Consider the following 23,790-nt stretch of genomic DNA (forward strand, 5'->3'; position numbering starts at 1 on the left):
AACAGCATATTTCCTTACCTTCTTATGTTAAAACAGAGGCAAATAATTCATTCAGCTTCTCTGTAATCTCATTTTCCACTTTCAGCACACCTGTGATTCCTTTATTACCCAGAGGTCCAACCATCTCCCTAGCCTGTCTCTCACTTCTAATGTATTTGGACATAACTTCGATTTTCTGAAGGAAACTACATTGACAACTTTCTTTTCTTTTCTTTTCTTTTCTTTTCTTTTTTTTGACATGTCTTTTCCATTTTTCAGAGTGCTACAAAACAATAGCAATCAAGCAGAATTTTACAACTTCAAACAACAAAAAAGTGCCCTAGCAAATGTACAGACTTGTACCACGCATTACAATAAAGTTTAATCATATTACAGTATTCCAAAAGGTCTCTCCACATTTGACAACTCTCTTGATTCGCTTGTTAACCACACTGACATTCTTTTAGCCTTGGTTGTGTTTTTTTTCTGATTTGCAGTCTATATTTTAGCTGAGAAGATTCTATTTCCCCACCCACCCAGGCTCCTAGACCCCTTAAAGCACAGATCCTAGGCCAGGCCGGCTTGCTTCTCTGCCTCCCTGATGCAGTAACCCATATCCCGAGCTGAAAAGTGGGATGTGACTGGCCAAGGAGAGCCCATCTAATGTGGGGAGCAGGACAAGCCTTAAAGCACAGGAGTCAGTTAAACAGAAGCACAGAAAGACATGATGCTGCAGGAGATGACAGTTTCTTGAGGTGGGGCATTGATCCATTGCAGCAAAAACAACACAGAGTCTTGTGACGCCTTGAAAACTATTGTATGCCACATCGCACCACAAAGGCATTCACTGCTGCATCTCCCTGAATCACCAGGAGAGCAGCAGAGGCCATTCATGCCTGTGCATGCGCTGCAGTTTTAATATAATACTTTACAAACAGCATCAGGTCATGAGTGATACGTGATACAAAAAAAAAAACCCTTAAGCCAATTTTGGTTCTCTCAGATGTTTTTTGTGGCTCTTTGATGTGAGGCTGGACCAGTTCACTGCTTGATCATGAGGACCAGAAGCGGAGGCATTGTAGACTCATCACCTGGCTCAGCAGCAACCTGACAGGGGCACATGGCTGGCTTAGCCCAAATATCTGCATCTCAGGATCCCTGCCTGATCAGAAGGCATTCTGATGCAGTGGCGTGCAAGGATGGAGTGCCAAGGCTGTGAGCTATTCACAATGCATAGGAACATAGAAAACTGCCACTGGCCTACCTACTACTGTCTACAGACAGAAGAAGAGGAAGAGGAAGAAGAGTTTGGATTTGATATCCCGCTTTTCACTACCCAAAGGAGTCTCAAAGCGGCTAACATTCTCCTTTCCCTTCCTCCCCCACAACAAACACTCTGTGAGGTGAGTGGGGCTGAGAGACTTCAAAGAAGTGTGACTAGCCCAAGGTCACCCAGCAGCTGCATGTGGAGGAGTGGAGACACGAACCCGGTTCCCCAGATTACAAGTCTACCACTCTTAACCACTACACCACACTGGCTCTCCAGGGTTTCAGCTGGGGCTATCTCCCAGCCCTGCCTGGTGATGCCACTGGGGATTGAACCTTGAAACTTCTGCATGCAAAGCAGGTGTGCTACCACTGAGCTATAGCCTTTTGCATACTAATAAAGCCAGCTTGTAACAAATTTAAAAGTTCAGCATCCACGGGAGGCAGCCAAATTTGGATTCCTTTTTAGGGATGACAAATGTGGCACAAGGCATGCAACCCTGAGTTGCTGCAGCTTCTAGTGACGGCAGGACACCTCTTGCCATTCCAGTAAGCTTGTGCACAGCCTGCACAAATTGGTGCCCCCTCCAAGCAGTCTCCTCCCCCCCCCCCCGCTAACAGAGGCTAGAATTCAGGAAGGGGGTGGGGCAGAAAGGAAAGTAAATTATGAGACAGGGAGCTTTTAAATGTGCAGATGCTGATCTAGCCATTTTAGGCAGCAATCTCACATCTGCAGTGGGCATTCCTTTCAGTAAATGAACTCAAAAGAAGAGGACAGTTCAGAAAAGGAAGAAGGAAGACTCACAAAGAGAGGCAGCAGTTGAAAGCACAGTTGCAATGGCTAGTGGAAAGGGGGTAATTTCTGGGCAGAGAGTCAGCAGGCAGAGAACCCTTAACTGGTGAGTCCTCTGCTGGAGTAAGGGAAGTGATAGATAGACATGGTAGGTCTGAGGGAGGTTGGAGTGCTGCTGCTGCTGCTGCTGCTGCTGCTGCTGCAGTGGCTCCCAAACCTGCAAGGAACCGTGACTCAGGGATTGTGCTGTGAAATAAAGAGCTGTAAAGCTGCCAGAAACTCACTGCAAGCACTTTGGGCACCAGCTCTGCATGGGGAGGGGAGGGAGTTGAATCCATCCTGGTGGTGGTGCAGGATTTCCACCGCAGAGAGCCAACTCAGGTGGGACTCCTCTGAAGAGCAGCCAGGGCAATGACCCCAGAGCCAGCAAAAGGACTAGGGTTTTACAGTCCCTCTGCCTAACCAGAGGGCTGGCCGGTTTGCATCAAAATGCCCCCGCATATCACATTCAAGGCTGTTTCTGTGTTGGTGTTTGTTGCCAGCAAGAGTCCTGCTTGAGATGCACTAAGAGGCATGGTGTGTGCTTCTGATGCAATGGTTAAGCAGGGAGATCTGAAAAGGTGAATCCCCACAGCAGCCTTTCCCAACCTGGTGCCCTCCAGATGGTTTTGGATGAAATGCCTAACAATCCCTGATAGGAGCTGTAGTCCAAACCATCTGGAAGGCACCAGATTAGGGAAGGCCACTCCATCCAGGAACATGCACAGCTGCATTGCTGTCAAGGGAACCCAATACAGCACAGACCAGATACCCACAAGGCTTCCCTAATACATTGTCATCAGAGGTATGTTCCCTCTGGACATTCAGCTTGAAAGTGCTCAAGCGAAGGGCACTTTCACAGAGATAGCAATGAATGTCATGAAGTCCTTAAAAAACCACCTGCTTTTTGCCACTACATAGTAGTCATCATGACTGATCTCTGTGAAAGTGCCCTTCGCTTGAGCAGAGGGGGTTCTTCCTTTTCAGGTCTGCCCCTCTCTTTGGGAAGAGGAGCCCCTCGCCTAGCAGACTGCCCTTCTCTTCTATCTCCCTTTTTAGAAAACAATTTGCACCTTGATGGGAAGGTGGGGGCTGTTTATGCCTCATCCATGCCAGGTGCGAAGGCTGACTTTGCCTGACATGAGCCACCACGGTGCCCTCTCTGTGTGCTCTCTCTGATTGATCACAAGGTGCAAAAATAGAAGTGGGCCAAGGAGTAAGCCCAGCAGGTGTTCAGAAAAGTGCTGATTTAGCTACGTCCTCCAGGAGAGTGGAAATCAGGACATCCCAGAGGATGTTTTGGTCCGGGAGTGGGGGCTGGGAATTTTCCCACATTTGTGCAGAGAAAGTTTTCCCTGGATAGGGATAAATCTCTCACCTCTAAATGACATTAATTCCAGATGCTGCAGCTATTTCAAAGGAATCGGAAAGCTCCTCTGTACATGCTCAACATGTCTTTAGTACTCTGGGTTCCAGCACAGGGCTATGCTTGGCTCAGATGACATTCTGTAGGTGGGCCAACCATGATGTGAGCTTCTTCCCACTCCAGTCTCCCCTCCCCTACCAACTACCCAACATGCAGAGTCACATCACAGGCCTTCCGCCCTCCCAGAGCACTCCCCCACCTCCACCAAGTTTGGCACCCCTTCCGAGGTGATGTTGAAATACAGAAGGCTTTGGAGTGTCTCCTTTCTGCTGAGTTGCACATAAGGTGCAGGGTTTGGTTTCAGGAAAATCCAAGCATCCCTAGATCTGGAGCTGTCAGCTTCTGCAGACAGGTGTCACCTTCCCAGAGTAGCAGGAAACCAGAGATCCGGGCTTCTTCCGGCTGGAGTAGGTAGGCCAGAGGGTGGTGGGAGACTCATGTTTCCAGGGCTATTCTGAGAGCATGGGGTAGGCGGACAGGCAGCAGAGTCAAACCAGGCTGCTCCTTACCCTCTACCTGCCCTTGGTGGCTTTGAGACACCTTGACCACTGCCTCCTCCCCTTTTCACTTAGGGTTTTCTCTTGCCAAGAAATGGTCCCCTACTGCAGAGACTGGAGTGGCTCCCCATCACCTCACCTGAGCCTCTCCTTTGTGGACAGAATGGAAAGGGTTGCATGAATGTGTGGACTCCCAAAAGCCTCCATTGCAGCTGAGGATGCAAGTGAGGTCACACAGCTCTTCCCCTGAGATGGCTGTAGCCTCCAGCAGTGCTCTCCCCTCCCCCCACAGGCAGAGCTTTTGGGCTCCTCAGGCAGGCATTTTATTGTGGGTAAAAAGGTAAAGGTGAAGGACTCCTGGACGGTTAAGTCCAGTCAAAGGTGACTATGGGGTTGCAGCACTCATCTTGCTTTCAGGTCAAGGGAGCCGGCATTTGTCCACAGACAGCTTTCTGGGTCATGTGGCCAGCATGACTATACCGCTTCTGGTGCAACGGAACACCGTGATGGAAACCAGAGTGCACGGAAACACTGTTTACCTTCCTGCAGCAGTGGTACCTATTTATCTACTTGCACTGGTGTGCTTTCGAACTGCTAGGTTGGCAGGAGCAGGGACAGAGTAACGGGAGCTCACCCCGTCATGGGGATTCAAACCGCTGACCTTCTGATCGGGAAGCCCAAGAGACTCAGTGGTGCAATTAGTGGTGGATTTGTTCTGCTTTATTAGGTGTTTTGTGATGTTTCCCTGAAATTACCACATTATTGCTATCTGGAGCGGCTATAGGATTCGAGAAGCAGAACAAGAATAAGCCCGAGCATTTGTGGTATGAAAAGTTGTAGGATTGTGACTGGCTACAAAGCCTCAGAACTTTTGCACACACAAATAATATTGTTGCACACCACCACAATCTCTGCCAAGCAATAGCACAATTTCAGAGGTTCCAGGCTCATATTTCCATTGTGAATTCAGGGCATGAAAGAGACTGCAATGTTTTCAGATATTTGGTTTATTTTACACCTACGTATGTACACCTAAAGTCTTCCATGGAGGGGCTGCAGAACTTTATATCCCAAGTGTCTCCCATTGCCCCTCACATAGCTTCAGCAAGCTTGGGTCTAAAGCAGCAGTCAGGCATGGCTCTGGTCTCTCAGTGCAGCCTCCTCCAGCCAGCACCAAAATGGATTTCAGCAACTCGTGGCGATCTGCCCTTGGTTCCTGTTCTTCCCAGAACACCTTGCGGAAAAACCCAAACTCCTACAAAAAAACAACATGCATTTTCCTGCTACCTCATACCCCTCCCTGCCACCTGTGGCAATCACAGACCTGAGCACCTTCTTTGATATATAGGACATCCACACCTGTTGCCAGGCTAAAGGCTTATCCCCTGTGAGCTACGTGGGCTGGCTGAGCTTGTGATCCTAAACTTTATTGCAACAATGCTTAACATTCCCAGTATTAGCTAAGTTCTGATATTAATTCCTAATATTCACTAACCAGCAATCTAGGACAATACTGAAAGCAGGGTCGTGTATGACCAGCACAAATCATCCTGCAGGTGTAATTGAAAATGGGTGTCTGGACTCAGAGGGACTCAAAGTTGCATGATCTCACCTTGCCTCAAAGAAACTGTTGTTGTTTTTGTTGTTGTTGTTAGTAGTAGTAGAATTTATATACCGCTCCATACCCAGGGTTCTTAGGGCAGTTCACAGAATAAAATTAAGATATAAAAAAATAAAATACCTAATAAAAATAAAAACAACAACCCAATAGCCCCCCCCAAAAAAAAACATTTTAAAAGGGCATAGGATGTAAATGGGATCAACCAAAGGCCTGGTTAAAAAGGAACATTTTTTCCCCGTGCCTAAAGGTGTACAATGAAGGTTCCAGGTGAACTTCCCTGGGGAGAGCATTACACAGATGGGGAGCCACTGCAGACCAATGATGGTCATGGGCCAGTCAGAAATGCCCCCACTGGGGGGGGGGTTCAAGTCCCAGCTCCACCCTGGGCTCACTGGGGTAAACTACTAGACTCAGATCTCCTCAGCAGGGAGGTCTTTCTCTGCAAACAGATGCTTTGAATCAGAAGAGGGAATGCCCTAGCCATACAAAAGTAACAGCTCTCCCCAATTCCCCACCCTGTCAGCAATATGGAACTTTGAGGGTGGGGTTCACACACACACACTGCATTGCCAAGCTCCAAAACAATAGCCTCAAGACGTTTTAATTGTCCAAAGTTCTTTTTTCGACAACACCCCATAAAAGCCCTTCATTGACCTCTTAAAAACAGAACTGCTTCCTACCAAAGTGAATTGTTTCTGCCACAAAGAGATGGGCTTAAATTTGATTCAGGGGCCTGCCATGGCTAAGACCTAGGTAATGAAATGCCTCTGACCATGTGCAGAGTACCTTTCACCACCTAGGTATAATGGGAAACAGCTTTCCTAATTCATAAGCATAGGTGTGTGAAAGGAGAAGGGCCGGAGCCCAGGGCAAGAAGACAGGCCTTCATAGAATCATAGAATTGGAAAGTTGGAAGTAACCATGAGGGTCCTTGCAATGCAGGAATATGCAGCTGTCCCATATGGGAATCGAACTTGCGACCTTGGTGTTACCAGCACCACGCTCTAAGGAAAGACCTGCCCACACCTCCCATCTAGGTGGTCGGACTGGTGCGGTGGGGTCTGCGGGAGGCAGCACTTCGGCCCTTTCAAGGGCAGACGGGGACGGAGGAAGGCACTTATCTGATTATGAAGGCTGCCTGGGTCACTCTCTCCAATGAACAGCTGAGGGTGAATTCAAGGGCATTTAGCAGTTTTTGTTCTGCACATCGAGAGCCTTGGCAGTTGCCATCCCTCGGTAGGCTGGATGGGTCGTCGCCTCTCCCCACCCCGCGCGCCCAGGTGGTGATATGGCAGAAAAGGTCCCGGGCAAGGAGGCTGTAGGTCTCTCTCTCTCTCTCTCTCTCTCTCTCTCTCTCTCTCTCTCTCTCTCTCTCTCTCTCTCTCTCTCTCTCTCTCTCTCTCTCTCTCTCTCCTCTCTCTCTCTCTCTCTCTCCTCTCTCTCTCTCTCTCTCTCTCTGACTTTCCTTCTGTGGACCGGACTAAGGAAAGTGAGTGCAAGCAGAGCAAAGGAAAGAGTGCAAAGCCACCTCAGAGAGTTGCTGCTAGAACCCTGCAGCGTGCCCTCGAGGCTCGAGCTGTCTTTTCCCAGAGAAACTGGCCAAAGACAGATAGTGACTCTGCAAACTCCGGGCAAAGGAGCGGGAAGCGCTCACCGACGGAGCGGGCAGAAGGGAAGAAGCCGACCATGCCTGAGAGCCGAGCCAAAACTGGGCGGCGGCGGGCGGTAGAGGGTGCTGTCCAGCCGGCTTTGGTCCTACTCTGCGCCCCCCGGGGCGGAAAGTGCGGCGTCCGTCCAGGACCACCCCGTCGGAGGCCAGCGAGATCGTGGATCAGCGCGCCGGTGCCCCGTCTTCCGCGGGGGTCTCGCGGTTTCCCAGCGACAAGGAGAAGAGGAGGCTCCCCCTCACTCGGGGATTCTTGTCCAGGCCAGGCCCAGGACTCGGGAACTGCGAGATAGGTCGCCAGCAGGAGCAGGACTGTCGAACCTGGCGCTTTTCGCTGTGCGCCCTCTCGAGAACAGCAGACTCTCTGACTCGCACCGCCTTCATCCCCACGTTCGGGAAAGTGGCTGGGAAAGCGAGCTCGCTGAGGGGACTGGAAGCTGGCGGCAGCTCCCTGGCACGGATAGGGATGGCCTGGCCACCCCACCCCCGGGCTGCGTTGCCTAATGGTTAATTTGTGCGGCGCTCTATGGAACACACGCAGTTGTCAGACAGAAGGGAGCCAGCGGTCAGGTTAGCATGATTTCTTTCTCATTTACCCCTCCACCTTTGGTGCTTAAAATTGTGTTCCCTCCCCTCGGCACAGTGTCCACTGGTGTTGTCTAATAATTTCAGAAGTACTAAACTACAAACTACCAAAGCTGAAGTCAGGCATTGGCGGTGTGTGTGTGTGTGTGTGTGTGTGTGTGTGTGTCCTTTGACTGGAGGGATTCGAGGGAATAATGTTCCCGCCTCCCCTCCCCTCCCCTCCCTCCCAGGTAGCCACCGCTTGTCCTTAAGAACTTTGCAAGCGGCTGCTCAAGACGCAAAACCGCTTCCCCAGCTGAAAGCAGACTCCTGCCACCCGGTGCCTGCCACGCCCCCAGCGCGCTCCTCTTTACGCCCACTTCCCTGAGTCCACAGAGAAGAAGCTTGCTCTTCGCCAGGTGTTCCGCTTTTTCCGAGGCCAAGACGTAAATCATCCTCCGCCCGCTTTGCCTCCAGAGGAGGAGAGGAACAATAGAAAAGCGGTCCGGCTGGTTCCGACAAGGGTGGGCTGCGGAATGAACCTTCAGGCACCACCGTAAGAAAACCATTTAAGGCAGGCGATGATTATTCAGTTGCAAAGGAAAGGTACTCTGCACATGTTCAGAGGCACGATCATCTTTATTATTTGATATGCTCTGGATGTAAGCCCTGCCCCAGGCTTTGTGTTGGGGTGAGGCGGACTAGGCGGCCTTCAGGATCCTCGGATCCTACAAACCAGGACCCCGCAGAGTTGCCCGGTCTATGCTCGTGAAGCTGAGGTCTCCCCACTGCCCAGCTGTCCCGGGAAAGAGTTGGAGCTACGCCTGTACTGAGCGGCGCGCTCTGTTTTATTTCTCTGGACTCCTGGTTCACCGAGACAGACCCAGGAAGAAAAAAAATGCTTACTCCCAACATAGCAGCAGCAGCACAGCGAAAATACAAACAGCCAATGTGCAAAGTATGGTCAACGAAATCGTTTCCTGAATATGTACATGTGTATAGGTATGCATATCTGTATATTTGTTTTCCTGTATACGCACGAAAAAGAGCAATAAAACATTCCATACTGTGGCTTTGGTTGAGAACCAAACGGCAAAATTTGGCAAAACAATAAAGAGCAGGAAGGTGGCGGCAGGGGGCGCTGTCGAACTGCCGGGTGGCGAGAACAAGAGACGTCTGCGTCTCGCCTGGGTGTGTGTGTGGAGGGGGGGGCAAATATCGAGCGACGGGTCCGGGGAAGGTCAAGCAAGAACCAAAGGCAGCTCCAGGCCCTGGAACCAGCCGACGAGGTGCCCTTGGCCGGCCTGCCCTGCACTCTTCCCCCCCCCCCCGCGTTTCAGTTGTGGGACTCCGGGGAGAAGAACCATCACCCCCTTCTCCGAATGTATTGATAGAGCAGCAAGTATCGGTACAACATTTTCCTGTTGCCTAGAATGTACACCCAGGGGAAAGTGGCTCCAGACAGGGAGAGCTTCCTGTCATACCTGCTCTGGAGCCTCCTCCCCCTGTGGGTGACCAGGTAGATGGGCGTGACCCTAGCTGACCATGTAAAAGGGCTAGCCATGCAGCCACCTTCCCTTTTCCTCTTTTGGATCTTCACTTCTGGATCCCTACTGCTCCTGGCTCTTTGCCAGCAGCACATGGCTCATCCTTACAGAGGATGGAAGCCACAAGGTAGAAAGTCTGAGACCTAACTCAGACTTAATTTTCTGTACAAATGTAACTGTAGCCACAAGATAAAACCTGCCTTCAGATTACTGCTGTGAACTGAGCGTGAGAAAAATCTGTTATTTTTCAAGAAGACTGTGTTGTGTTATTCTTATTTTAAGAAGGAAATAAAGGGGAAATTTACCAGGAACAAGACAGACTGGAAAAGCCAGACTGGGTGGCTTAATTAAAAGACTCTAGCGAGTCACCAACTGCTTCACTATAAGCTGCAAGGGAAAGTGCTTTGCTGTTTGCTCACTAGCATGAGTGAGGAGGGATAATATCAAAACAATATATCCTCTCCTACCTTCCTAAACATTCCCACAAGTGGTGACCCCCCTCCCACCCCAAAAAAAGCTGGCTCCATTGTCAGGTGAGGCGAGAGCACCACCTTGTGGCCTGCTTAGCAAAGAACTAGCCAATCACAGCAAGGAACAGAGCAGAGCCTTGGCCCGGCCAGATGGGAGAAGCAAGAGGACTTAGGGAGCGCCTCCTCCCCGCATTCACTGTCCTGCCTTTTTGTCCCCAGGTGCGACGGCAAGAGAAAACCGAGAGCCCCTTGAAGGACGGCAGGGTCATGCACGGGGCCCAGGGTTGGTGGACAATGACCAGGCCTGGAGCCCAGCTGTGACTAAGAGGAAGAGGCACCCAGGAATTGCCTGCTTCTGAGCCAAGGACGCAGCAAGCACCGAGGGACCTGATCCAGCTCTGCCTCTCATGGAGCCCTGGTGAAGTTTACAGCAAGAGGCTGACGGGCATGGCCAGGTAAGTGTGCTCTACCGAAAGGAAAGCCAGAGCATGGAGTGGGGAGGGCAGGCCCAGGATCTTGCCCCTCCATGAGATCCAGACCTCTCCTCTGCCAGGGCCCTTCAGGAACACTCCTCCCAGCAGAAAGCATAGCCGCCCACCCAAGAAGAAAAAGCATGGCATGGGGCGCGGGACATAGGCAGCATGCTCTCGGGAAATAAACAAGCAGTCTCCCACCCGCCATCCCCCCAAAAAGCCTATTCCCAGAAAGACCCTCCCCCCAATTATGCTGGGCATAGGAAACATCGGGGAGTCGTGTGAGTTTGGGTGGGGATTGGGGAATAGCTGACATGTGAGCTTGCAAATGCCGGTTCTTGGGGGGAGTGCAGAATGTGCCGTCCTTTCGACCTCCCCCTCCCGCCCCGCTGGCAGTGAGTTGCATTTGGCAGTAGTGGGTTGTGCTTGTGGCTTCTGTAGAAGGAAGACGATAAGTGGCAGTTTCTGCATCGGACGGGGGAACCTCTCTTCCCCCACCCCACCCCCCTTCTCTTCCTGGGGCCAATGCTCCCCTTCAGCAGCAAAACACACAAACACCCCCCCCCCGTGGCATCCTGTCAGGAAGGGAAAAGATCCTGCCTTTCCACCATCCTTGGAGGCGCCGGGCAGAGAGGACCAACAGCAGGGGCAGGAGGAAAAGGTCAAGACCTTTCCTGTGGCAAGTTGGGAGGCGAGCCCTTGCTCTCGACCCTCAAATCCTCCCTTTGCAACCCCCCCCCCCAACTTTTTGGCCCTGGAATTCTTCCACAGAGGGGCATGAGGAAGATCTGCTGTGCAGCACCCTGCCCAGCTATGCGTGCAAGGTCTCAATGGAGAGGCTTAAGTGGGGAAGGGAGGGACCTCGACACTTCTGACACCAGTGGAGAGTCCTTAGAGGAAGCTCATGGATGCGGGAGGGCGGAGGGGCAGAGTGCAGGAGGGGACCATTCCGGGCCGCCAGGCGCCAGTCTACTTGGTGCCTTCATCGGGGTTGCCCTCGCCGTCCGTCTTGCCCTCCTCCTCCGTCTTCTGGTCGTCCGTGTTCAACCTCTGCTGCTTCTTGCGCCGCACGCATTTGACAGCCACCAGCACTAGGATGACCACGGCCAGGAACCCTCCCACCGTGGCTCCCACGATCACGGCCACCGTCGAGTCCCGCTCGGGAGGTTCTGTGGAGGAGACACAGCCGGGACTAGCGGGGGACGGGGCTGAGGAAGGACACACGCAGCAGGCTTGATCTCCCCCCCCCAGGGGGCTTGGAGAGAGGGGCTAGGGGAGCAGCGGGGGACAGGGGGCAGGGGGCAGGGAGGGTCCCCACCCAGGCTTTGCAGGAAGGTGGGTTTCTGGGGTGGGTGAGGCCTTTCTTGGACGCTGCAGCATAGCAGGTAAGAAAAGCATGTTGTTGTGGGGTGGGTCCTAGGGTGAGAGGGAGACCCTAGATGACAGGGCTCCCGAAGGCTGACTGACCTTCGGTGATCACTATCAGGCTGATCTTTCCGTGTCCCTTCTGCCGGTCAGGGGGGTTCATGACATAGCAGTGGTAGGTCCCTTCGTCATCCAGCTGCACGTTGTGGAGGGTGAAGGAGACGTCGTTCTTGATGGGGTTCCCGGTGAACTCCACACGATCCCCAAAGCGGGTCTGCTCCATAGGAACAATCTTCAACCTAAACTGTAGAAACTAGAGACAGGGTGGGGGGCGTTAAGGAGCAGAGATTGCCACAGTCCGTGCAGGAGACTCTGGAGAGCTGCGACAAACCGTTTATGAACTATGTCTGGGCGATATATCACACCAGGGGAGCCATCTTGAATTGGAGGTACCCAGGAAAGCCCGCCCCACATAATCAATCACATGAAGGGATCCACGCACACCATTTGAATAGCAATGCCCCTTAAGTTTGGTTGGGGGGAGCCCTCAAGTATTTTATTGGAGGGGGTGAAGACCCCTTGGCCCCTAGAAGTTGGGCTCCTATGTATCACCCTTTTAAAAAATAAAAACAGCCTTCAGCAGCAAAGGCTATCCCTGGGACATGTGGTTGCAATAAAACGGGTGCCTCTGAGCACATGCACGAGTGCATTCCGCTTGATCGTGGCTTAAAAGGGGCAGCAGAGCTCATCTGTTACAGCAAACACAACGAGCAGAGTTCTGGAACCTTAAAGACTTGCACATTTAATGTGGCAACAAGAAACTTAGGCCACAGTAGACGCTTGGCAGCTTCGCGTGGAATTTCTGCTGCAACCCGCTCCCTCCACCACACACATACGTTCACAGGAACTGCATTTGGGGGACGGGTTGAAAGGACTTCCAATGTACAGGCTCTGCTGCTAAGTTGCTGTTGCCGTGCCCTCTCAGCTGGGCACCCAGTGCAGGCGACCCAGTTTCGCACTCCCCTAAATCCACCTCTGCACCACAGCATGCTTCAAAGAAGCGATCAGCCCAGCTCAGCTGCGGGCTGCAGACTCACCATCTCTTCGGTGCAATTGTCGCATTCCTGGTAGGTCCAGTTGAGGGAGAACTGCTTCTTCTCCACCTGGTAGCAGGAGTTGAAGGTGCAGGTGAGGCGGATGGAGGAGCCATTCAGGGCCCTGATGGTGAAAGGCGCTGTGACCTCCATGCCCAGGCTGCTTGGCACTGCCAGAAGAAGAGGAGGAGAACAGGGTAAGGCAGGAGAGGCGAATCTACGCTGGTTAGTTATAACATTTAAAATGTGTTATAAAAATGTGACACCAGAGGGCGCTGCAAAGCAGCAAACAGTCAGCCCTGGGAAATTGCATTGAGAGTTATTTAGGGTTTTTGTTTTCTAATAGCCTTTATTTAATAGCATTTATACAGATCAGTGCAGATCCAGCCTCGCTTGCTCTCCCACCCCACCCACCCATTACACACGAAGGGCATCAACCCCCCCCCCCTTTAAGGAAAGGCAGGCTGCTGACAAAGGACCCTCTGGAATATTAAGTGATCAATTAAAACAGGATCCCAACTGTACCAGAAAAACGTAGCTGGAGAATTTTATAGAACAAGCCTGACAGGATAGCTCAGTCAGTAGAGCATGAAACTCTGCACCTCAGGGATGTGGGTCTGAGTCCCACTTTGGGCAAAATATTCCTGCATTGTAAGGGGTTGGACTAGATGGCCCTTGGGGGTCCCTTCCAACTCAACAATTCTATAATATCTAGAGAAGTGGGGCAGTCCTGCCCCTTTCCTGAGCACCCCATTAGGAACATGGTAAAGGTAAAGGTACCCCTGACCATTAGGTCCAGGCCCGGACGACTCTGGGGTTGCAGCCTCATCTCGCTTTATTCGCCGAGGGAGCCGGCGTACAGCTTCTGGGTCATGTGGCCAGCATGACTAAGCAGTTTCTGGCGAACCAGAGCAGCACACGGAAACGCCATTTATCTTCCCGCCAGAGTGGTACCTATTTATCTACTTGCACTTTGACGTGCTTTCGAACTGCTAGGTTGGCAGGAACAGGGACCGAGCAACGGGAGCTCACCCTGTCATGGGGATTCGAACCACAGACCTTCTGATCGACAAGCCCTAGGCTCTGTGTCTTAACCCACAGTGCCACCCGCTGCATTTATACCAAGTCAGACCATTGGTCCATATAGAGCCAGTGTGGTGTAGTGGTTAAGAGTGGTAGACTCCTAATCTGCCGAACTGGGTTCGCGTCTCCGCTCCTCCACATGCAGCTGCTGGGTGACCTTGGGCTAGTCACACTTCTTTGAAGTCTCTCAGCTCCACTCACCTCACAGAGTGTTTGTTGTGGGGGAGGAAGAGAAAGGAGAATGTTAGCCCCTTTGAGACTCCTTCGGGTAGTGAAAAAGCGGGATATCAAATCCAAACTCTTCTTCTTCTTCTTCTTCAGTATTGTCAACACTGACTGACAACAGCAGCTCTCCAAGATTTGAGGCAGGGGTGTCTCCTCCTGGCCCTATCTGGAGATGCCAGCGGGGGTTGCTCCTGGGGCCTTCTGCATGCAGCTCACATGCCCTTTTCAGACCTCCCCTCTCCCCTTGTTTTTTGTCCCCCTCCCGACAGTATTCTGGGCCAGTTGTTTGGGATTATTCTTTTTTTTCCTAAACGGTTTTTTTGGGGGGGGGGGGTGCGTCTGAAAACTTCCCCGCCATCCTGATGGCAGAGCGCTCCCTCTCTTGCGCTCGTTGCTGGCGAGGCTTTGGCTACGGAAGGACGCGCGCTGAACTCCTGCGTCCGCCGCTGTTCCGTCCCGGCTGAGGATGGCAGGAAGCCGGCCAACAGCTCCGCCGCTTCCGTTCTTCCTTTCCGTTTCTTCGCGCTCATCTCAGCAGTTCCTCCCAGGTCCCACTGGCTTTGAAGGCAGATCCCCAAAAGGGTCCCCCCTCACCCTCACCTTCTTTATCGATCAGCCACGCGGGGGCTCAAGGAGAGTTTGAAGCGTGAAACTGCAGACGCTCAGAATTGTTCAGTTTCTGATCAGGGCTGGCACACTATATTCTTTTTGTTTTGGCTTTTACAGATCAGGAACGTAGAAGGAATTGCAGAGGACGAAACGGCGGCTGAGGAGAGCGGGGAGATGCCTGGATTACCTGTTTCAGGACTGAACTAGCAATACCTGCCACCACGTCTGGGGTCTGACATTCCCAGGCTGCTCCGAACCGAAGCTCCTTCCGCGTGGCCCCAAGACCCCATCTGAGTCACCCCGAGGGGATAATGATGGCAGCGTGCGCGACCGACCCTCCACCCTGGGCGCATGCTCAGGAGCAGAGGGGGTTTCTGTTGCCCCACACGGGTATTCTTCCCGATCGCTGCTGAAGCTGGGTGGCAGCCCTGGGGCTTTAAGGAGACGCCTGAGGCAGGCAGTCCAAGGTCAGCTTGTTTCTGTCAGTCTCTTTTGCTGACGCCTGGCAAACAGGTCTCCTGGCTGTTCCGAGGAGCCCTGAGTGCTGCAGAAGCTGCAGTCTCTGCAGTGCCTTGAATGCAGCAATTGCTGAGGCAGTTCCTGGCTCGTCAGATGCTACTGCAAACTGGAACACATTCAACACACACCTCCCCCTCGCGGTACCCCGAGAGCCCTGAGGGGAAGACGGTGCGCCCTTAGTTCAGTTGGGATCTGCAGCAGAGATCAGGGGGCTCCTCGCCGACCTACCTACCCAGAGCAGTGCACCTTGGCTGCGCCCCCTTCTCCCCACAAGCCCAGCCGCAGAAAGCCTGGCCTTTCGCCCCCTCATCCTTTCCAAAACGGTCGACTGCGCGCTTTTGGCAGACCCTTCGCGCTCCTGTTTGGAGAGGCAGAGCGGGCTGTGTGCTCGGCCAGCAGGACACAAGACTTGTAACAGAGGGGGCCGGATAAGAAGGGGCTGGGAGTGGGGAGTAGCGAAGGCCCAGGTCTAGATCAGGCCCCGGGGTTCTAGGCGCACCCTCCTCGTCTCTCCTCTCCCACATGGAACTTGTGATCACGGATTGCTGTAGAAAGGTCGCGCCTGGTAGGCAGCAGGGAGCCACTGGAGTCGGCCTTTAGAGAGTCCCTCTGGAAGGTGAGAGCAGGAGGAGCTACTGCTGGGCATTGCCAGCGGTGGCCAGCAAACCCTCGAAGGCTCCCACAAGGCTTCTGAGAGAAGCCCCTATGAATGCTGGGGAGTGGGCGCAGGCGCAGTATCCTAGGGGGTAGGAGGCAGTGGTTGGCCCCTGCTGAATCGAGGGGGCTTTCTTCCTGCGGAGTCGCCTAGTGGCAGCTGCAAATCCCCCCTCGCCACACCCCACAGTCCTAGCGAGGGAAGGACCTGTGCCTCATTTTGGGAGGACCCAAGCAGGCGTGGAAGGGAGAAACTCTGGTCCCCAGAATAGGAGGCGGAGCAGCATCTGGCAACCCCGGCACAGCTGTGTATGTGAGAGAGAGTGACCACACGCACACTGCCCTCAGCCACCGACCCCCCCCCCCCCCCCGCGGCCACTTTCCAAAGATCCAGGCCCGGAGCGCTTTCCTCGGCATTGATATTCTCAGTTGCTGGCGACTGATCCGACCAAAAATTGTGTAGCTCTGGCGGGGCACCGGCTCTGGCCGGTTCTTCCAGCAAATGCACTGAGGGGCACTGAGGGCCAGGAAAGGGCCCTCCCCGAAGGCGCCCCCCAAAGACGCTCCCCGCCCGCCCTGGAGCCAAGGCAAAGCGGCGCCTCCTTCTCCTCCCTGGAGCGCAGCTGTCAGTGGGGCTGCGGAGCCGGGCAGGTCCGCAGCGGCCCTCGCCTGATTGCAGCAGCAGCCCCCTCCCCACTGCTCCCCTCCTGCCTCAGCTCCCCACGCCGGGACCCCAGAAGCCACTTACCCAGCGCGAGGCAGAGGATGAGGAGTGCCAGGGCGGGCGTCTTCGGGGGCCGGGGGGCTTCTCGGCTCATCCTCCGGGCCTAGCGGGAGAGGGGGAGGGGCCGGGCGGTGCGCTGCTTGGCTTGGCTTGGCTTGGGTGGAGGGGAGGGTCAAATGCGGGGTTTGGACTCGGAGGCATACATCATGTTCTGGAAGCTTTATGGCGAGGGCTCCAAGATGGCCGGCTGGAGGGTTTGGTGCTTCCCCTGCAGCCGCGGTTAAAAAACGGGGGGACACATCATTTCTGTGGTTGGCGAATCTCGCAAAGGAAGTGGGAGGGCAGGAAACCCTTATGTGCCGGGAATGAGAGGTGCTCCCAGCTTCCGCGGGGGCGGCGGGCTGGGGGAGAGCGGAGGATTAATCTCAACACCCCCTGCCTGCCCTCCCTGGGTTCTAGTCAGGGAAGTGTCATAACTGAGGGGCAAAGCACCGCATTTGGACGCAAAAGGTCCCAGATCCAACCCACAGCAGCATCTCCAGGTAGGGCTGAGGAAATGCACCTGTCTAAAGACCTGGAGAGCATCTTCCCGTCAAGGCTGACTGGACCCGGGGCCTGGACCAGGACCCGGAGAAAGCAGTTGCCGCCACTGTTGCTACGTTTTTGGGCTGCTGCCCTTTCCCAAAGAGCAGAGACGGCGGCCGAAGTCAACTTCTCAGCCACCCGCTTCAGAGGGACGTCTTCTTGTCCTCCAGCCCAAACTATGCACGGGGTGCCTCCTGGAGCAAATACCCATTTCAAGGGCTCCCTCCCCAAAACATGCTGAGCAGGAGGAGAAGGCTGGTAGGGGACCTTCGCGCGGGGGTGGGGGAAGAACTCCCTGCTCTTCAAATGATTTATTGCCTGACCCCCTCAATTTGGTCCTGGGGGAGCCAAATGCATTTCATATTCCCAGTTAAAGCAACACTACCCCGCGCAAGAGAGATAGCAGAGCAGCTCCCCCGACTGGCTATGGGACTCTTGCGCGCGCGCGCACCCCTTCCTCTTTCGCAGCAACTGCCCCAGCGACTGGGCAGGGAGGGTGAGAAGGGTCAAGAGTATCAATTTAGGCATCCCAATGTGCAATAGGTAATCCAGCAGCCCTTCCCCACCCCCACCTTGTCCCAGGAGGACAAGAAGTGGCGCGGCAGCATGCTCCAGGGGGGTCGGTGGCAGGGAATGGATGGATGCGCTCCCGCCTCTTCCACGGCAAGCAAACAAGACAGACCCCACGCCACCCTCTCCCCTCCCCTCCACCAAGCGCTGTTTGCCACGGCTGCTTCCTTCCCCTCCCAGTTGGCCCTGAGCAACCCAGTCTGCGTTGCCAGTGGGAGTTGCTGCTGGGGACCAGTCGGGACAGGGAGCCAGCAGCGAATCAAACGCCCCCGTCCCCATACAAACACACTGCAGGCTCCGAAGGCCTCCCCACCCACAAGTGAATGTGGACCGGGCGAGGCTCCCCCGGAGTTGCCTTGGCTATCCTGCTCCCTTCCTTGGGCACTGGCTGAAGTGTCGGGTGCGGAGAGAGAGTTCCATTAACTTCTCCGCTTTCTGGACGCTCCAAGCGCGCCTTGCTGCAGCTGCTGGAAAACGTCGGAGGGCGGCAACGCGAAACCAAAGAATACAGCCGGCTGCGCTTCTGCACAGGCTCTGGGTGGCGTCTCCCGGGTCCGCTCAGAAAGAGCCCGCGCAGAGAGGGCTCTGGCAGTGTTGTGGGTACGCTTTGGACTTGTCTCGCATCTGCTGGGGCTGCTTGGCTGCTTAGGGGTGAAGGAAGAGCCTTGGCTGCTGTGGGGAAGGGGAGAGAGGAAAGGGACTGTTGAGCCTCTCCAAGCCCCAGCTCAGTGCCCCGCCGGCCTATCCCAGAGCCACGTCTTTCTACTGGGGCGCTATCCATGGTCCTGATGCAAGCGGCCTCCCGTCACTCTCGCCTTCCTGATAGAAAGTAACGGTGGGCTGGGTCACTGATAGCCTTATCCTCCACTAATTTGACAACAGTGACAGTACAGCTCTCTGACTTCTTGGGTGTTTTGTGCTCACAGACACTACCATCCTGGGCAGGTTCCAGCTGGCCCCCTTGAAGAAGATCCCACTGCACTTTCTCCTCCTCAAATTTAAGGAGCACTTCATTAATATTTCAAGGCACTGTCCTTTACCGGGACAACCTGCGCAGCCCAGTTCTGCAAAGTCAGAGCAGACTTGCAGCTGAGTCAGTCCCTTATGCTTGCGAAAGGAGCCTTTCCTCCTAAAAGGCAATTGGCAGAGGCTGGGAGTCCCAAGGGGCAGGCCCAGCCCCACACCCAGAAGTTTGGCACTGTTTTCCAAAGGACAGGGAAATGTGGCCTAATGGGTTTGCTAGGTCCACCGTAGTCCCTCCCTGAAAGACACAGTATCCCTCTGCATGATAACAACTGCTGGGATGACAAGAGGGGAGAGTGCTATTTCTCCCATATCCCGCATGTGTGTTTCCCATTGGGGCACCTGGTTGGCCACAGGGAAAACAGATGCTTGGACCAGATGGGCCCCCATTGGCCTGATCCAGTTGTAATATTATCTGCTGAGATTACCCTTTGTGGACTAGCAAGCTTTGGCCCTTTTCACTCTTAAGGCCATTTCTGTAGGGATGTGAATGGATGCTAGGAGAGGGTGTGGTTATTAGATGTTATCCTTCCTCACATTTGTGAATTTGGCAGAGTGCCTCCCTTTGCATCTTAAAAGGGAAGCTTAGATTGGTTAGTTTTAATCTTTTAGTTTAAGTAATCCAAAGTGCTTTAAGGCAGACTGGATTCTTCTGGTATTTCACCCTTTTCTTCCCTCCTAAGCAACAATCCCACAGATAAAAAATACCGTATTTTCCCATGTATAACACACACACCCATGTATTTGGGGGACTCAAAATTCAGAAAATGAGATGAGATTGCCCCCATGTATAAGACTACTCCCCCTTTTAAACATTATTTTTTAGTAAAAAAAAAAACAGTCTTACTCACGGAAAAGTATGGTAATATTCTGCTAGTTTTGATTTTGTTAGTTTTTGTGTGGTGTGTGTGTTTTTGTTTTGTATGAATTCTCATTGTTTGGGCCTAAACTCTGTATATATATATATATTTATTATTATTATTTCAGGTATGAATATACCACTTTTCATAAGAAAGGATCATCAAGCAATTTACCAAAAATTAAAATTAAACACAATATAGAAAACATCAAAATCCATAAATACAATATAGAAAACATCAAACTCCTAACATAGAATTCCACTCAATCATAACAAAAGATAGAAATCCCTATGGAAAACTGCATTTTAAAAATTCCTGCTCTCTGCCGCCACCTGGTGTTGCACGTTTATAGCGCATTCAAATCGCTGTTTCTATACTAATGTAGCTGAGCCCAAACTCTCGGCAGTTACAGATCTCAATAATCCTCTCAGTACATATACAAAGACACTACAACACCAGCAACCAAATGCTATGAGGCTAAAATCACATTTATTCTAGGAATACACAACATTTACGTGGCACTACATAACAAAAATGACATTCCTTGTCTAGAACAGAAGTTTAAAAAGAAATGTGAAGTGGGAGAAGTAACATAATAAAAATGTGTAAATGGGAGGGAGGTCTAACACTGCAATCCCATGCATATCCACTCAGAGGCAAGTTCCATCAAGTTCAATAGGGCTTACTCCCAAGTAAACATGCACAGGACTGCAGCCAAAATGAATTGTTAGAATAAAAGAACTTAATTAACTGACTTCCTCCTTCCAGGACCATGGGTCAAAAGTTGTAACTTCCCCATAGTTATAACAACTTTCCATCAAACATGATGCAACTTGAATTGGGCATTATGTAATTACAACTATTTCACAAGGAATTTTGTTTTTGAGAAAAGAAACTTCTGTTTGTAATTGAAACCGACTGTAAATTCTTAAGGTGTGAATCATGCCATCCCATAAGTATGCAGAGATCTGGTTTCTATCAGGAGGGTTGAAGAAAGGACATATTATGTTGGTGATGTGTTATTTACCACTTTACTCATGGAAATGACTCAAAGCAAATTTACAAGCACAATAGAAATACTAAAACCAACTACAATAAACACAATTTAAAATCTTTTTAAAAAAAAACAAAACCAAAACATCTATATAAAGAAAACACATGTCTAGCAGATCCTGACCCACCAAAAGCGGCCACAAATACTTAAAACCCCTTCAAATTAACAGCCAAAAAGCCTGGGTAAAAATGAAGGTTTTTGCTTGGTGCCTAAAAATAGATACCAGGTGACTTTCCCTGAAGAGAGCATTTCAAAAAGAGGGAGCCACCACTGAAAAGGGCTGTTCTCATGTTGCCACCCTCTGGAACTCCCATGAAGTGGGCACATGGAGAAGGGTCTCAGGTGACGTTTGCAGGGTCTGGGTTGGTTTGTGTGGGGAGAGGCAGTCTGCATATGACTTTATAGGTCAAAGCCAACACTTTGAACTGGGCCTAGAAATCAATTGGTAGCCCATACAGTCAGGTCTGGATTAGTGTTATGTGCTCAACCTATCTTGCCCTGTTGAGCAACCCAGCTGCTAAATTCTGCACTAGCTCTATGTAGCCCTATGTTGCACTAATTCAACATAGAGATTACCAGAGCATTGACAACAGAAGTTAGGCTATGTTTGTCCTGTCCAGAATTAGGAAACACCATGGTGAATGCATATAGTCCAGGGTTGCATCTACACAGCTATAAAAAAAAGACTCTGAAAATGCTCTGGATAAAAAGCCATTTTAAAGCTCTCAATGGAAAATTTCAGAGTGTTCCGATTTCAGCTCTACAGCAACACCTGGTGTCACAGTTTTATAATGCATTTATAACGTTTTATTTTTACTAATGTAGCTGAGTACTAGGACTCATTCCAATTCAAATCTAAGGGGGAACCACTAGCTGACATTGAATTTTAACTTCCATTAAGAACTGTTTGATGTTGATAATTACTGATTAGCAAAGATTTTTTTTTTGTGTGTGTGTGTATCCATATAGATATATAGTCTCACACATATATATATATATATATATATATATATATATATATATATATATATATATATATATATATTGTGTGTGTAATGCAAACTTTGTAGGATTTTTTGTTTAAATGTGATTAACAACTAAACTCCTCATTAGCATAATAAATAACAGCACCCCACCACTCCCACAGACAAACCTGCCCCAATCTCCTCTGAAGTTCCACTTGCACATAACAATGTTGGCTGCATAAATATGGAAATATGGCAACAAAATACGGAACACTTCCTGAATTCGTGCTAAACTTCTCGGTATCATTCCAATGTTAACATACGTACTGATGAAGCAAGTAAATATTTTATGCTTCTGTAAGGCGCATTGAGTGGTTTTTGAGAAAGGCAACCAGGTTGAACAACAGCAATAACAACAATCCCGCCAGACAACTAGTCTCTGCTTGCTCTGTGATTGCAAAAGCCGACAGGCAGAGGCTAATCTCCAATCTTATCATTGGGGGACTACAAGCTAAGATCAAAGCTAAGGCTCTGCCTGCTCTTTGCTTGAACTTTGAACCACCTGGCATCAGAAGATGAGGGGTGACTGACAAGTGGGCGCCCCCTCTCACCTGCTAAGAATGAGCCCACAGAGTTCTCAGGTTGAAAAAACGTCCCCAGCCCCCCTGCATTCAACCATTGCTGCCTGGGGAAGCAAGAGGCACAGCTCTTGCTTTACCTAAATGCTTCTCATTTTGGGCAGTGCTGGATGCCTGGGCTCTGCTGGAAGGGGAAGGCTTCCATTTTCAGGGTGATGGAAAGGAAAGAGTCACTCTGTTGCACTCAATAAACTTCAGCCAAGGACTTTCTCTCTTATACATCTGAAGGAGAGAGAAACAGAGAAGGGTGGGTTTCATGTTTCTAAGAAACTTGATAGTTGCTCGACAGTAACTTGACCTGGCTGCTTTTAAGGTAAAGCTCTTCAGCGCTGTCAAGGCATTGACTTTCCACAAATTAAAACAGATCAGAGGCCCCAGCTGGAGCAGATGGTGGGGAGGGGGCTGGAAAAGAGCCAGCCACATGTGACCAGGGGGCAATGGCCAAAGAGGACCTCCCAGCGATAGGGCTGGGAGTGATGACAGGGGTGATGACAGGCCCAAAGGGAGCCTAAGGAAATGCATCCAGACTCCAGCCAGATCACTTTGGTAACAATCGTAGGGTCCATGCAGACGACCATGGGTAGCCTCACTTCCTTGCCAATCTGTAGTCAGCAACCAGGGCAATAGGGCTTCCAGGGTCCATCAACACTAAAAGCCTTTCAGAACCCCCATGTCCTCAAACCAGTAACCCTCTAAGAAACAGACAAAATCAGGGAGGGTTGTTGCCTGCCTGCCCTGGCCACCCATTCATCCCTGTGGCTGCAAGCCAGTGCAAACCCCCCCCCCATGCTGCCATTGAGCTTCAATAAAGCCTCCTGTTGCCTCCAATAAAAGACTTCTTTCTTTCTTTTCATATATCTGGTTTTTTAATTTTTTTAAAAAATCATATATTTTAACTATAATTGCATGTTCAAGTAGCCATTTTTTCTTTTTGAAATCATTTTTATTTGACTCTACTGTATTTAATTTTATAACAACCCAAATGCATATCCATATACAGAGATTACTCTGAATCTCAAGATTTCCCATCGCCTTCATGGGTCCTATTGTCAAAATTTACAACTGCATATTATTCCATAGTCTATATTTTATATCAATCCATATTGTCCATAATGTTTGTTACATTACAAGTGAGATTAAAATCCTGCTAATGTTTGCATCTGCTTGCAGTGGTCTCTTAAATAAAATATACCGGTAATTTTCCCCCCATTCTTTTTTAAAGTTTTTGTCCTCTTGGTTCCTATAAAAGACATATTTCAAGCCTAAGAGATGCACCAGGGAGCATTTTGGGGAGGGGAGGGTTAACACTTTGGAAAGTTCCAGTTACAGGTGGGTAGCCGTGTTGGTCTGCCATAGTCAAAACAAAATCGAAAATTCTTTCTAGTAGCACCTTAGAGACCAACTGAGTTTGTTCCTGGTATGAGCTTTCGTGTGCATGCACACGAAAGCTCATACCAGGAACAAACTCAGTTGGTCTCTAA

General features: G+C 51.1%; 1 protein-coding gene across 1 annotated transcript; it reads right to left on the reverse strand.

The window, feature by feature from the left end:
- Nucleotides 1–10,927: 10,927 nt before the first annotated feature.
- Nucleotides 10,928–16,922, reverse strand: SCN2B (sodium voltage-gated channel beta subunit 2). Its single transcript, XM_033172297.1, has 4 exons — nt 16,639–16,922; nt 12,804–12,970; nt 11,809–12,019; nt 10,928–11,510 (listed from the first exon to the last, which is right to left on the reverse strand). Exons 1-4 carry the CDS (start codon nt 16,706–16,708, stop codon nt 11,311–11,313), a joined length of 648 nt encoding a protein of 215 aa, XP_033028188.1. The 5' UTR covers nt 16,709–16,922; the 3' UTR covers nt 10,928–11,310.
- Between the last annotated feature and the right edge of the window lie 6,868 nt (nt 16,923–23,790).

Source organism: Lacerta agilis, chromosome 15, assembly GCF_009819535.1.
Source record: "Lacerta agilis isolate rLacAgi1 chromosome 15, rLacAgi1.pri, whole genome shotgun sequence".
Classification (NCBI taxonomy): Eukaryota; Metazoa; Chordata; class Lepidosauria; order Squamata; family Lacertidae; genus Lacerta; species Lacerta agilis.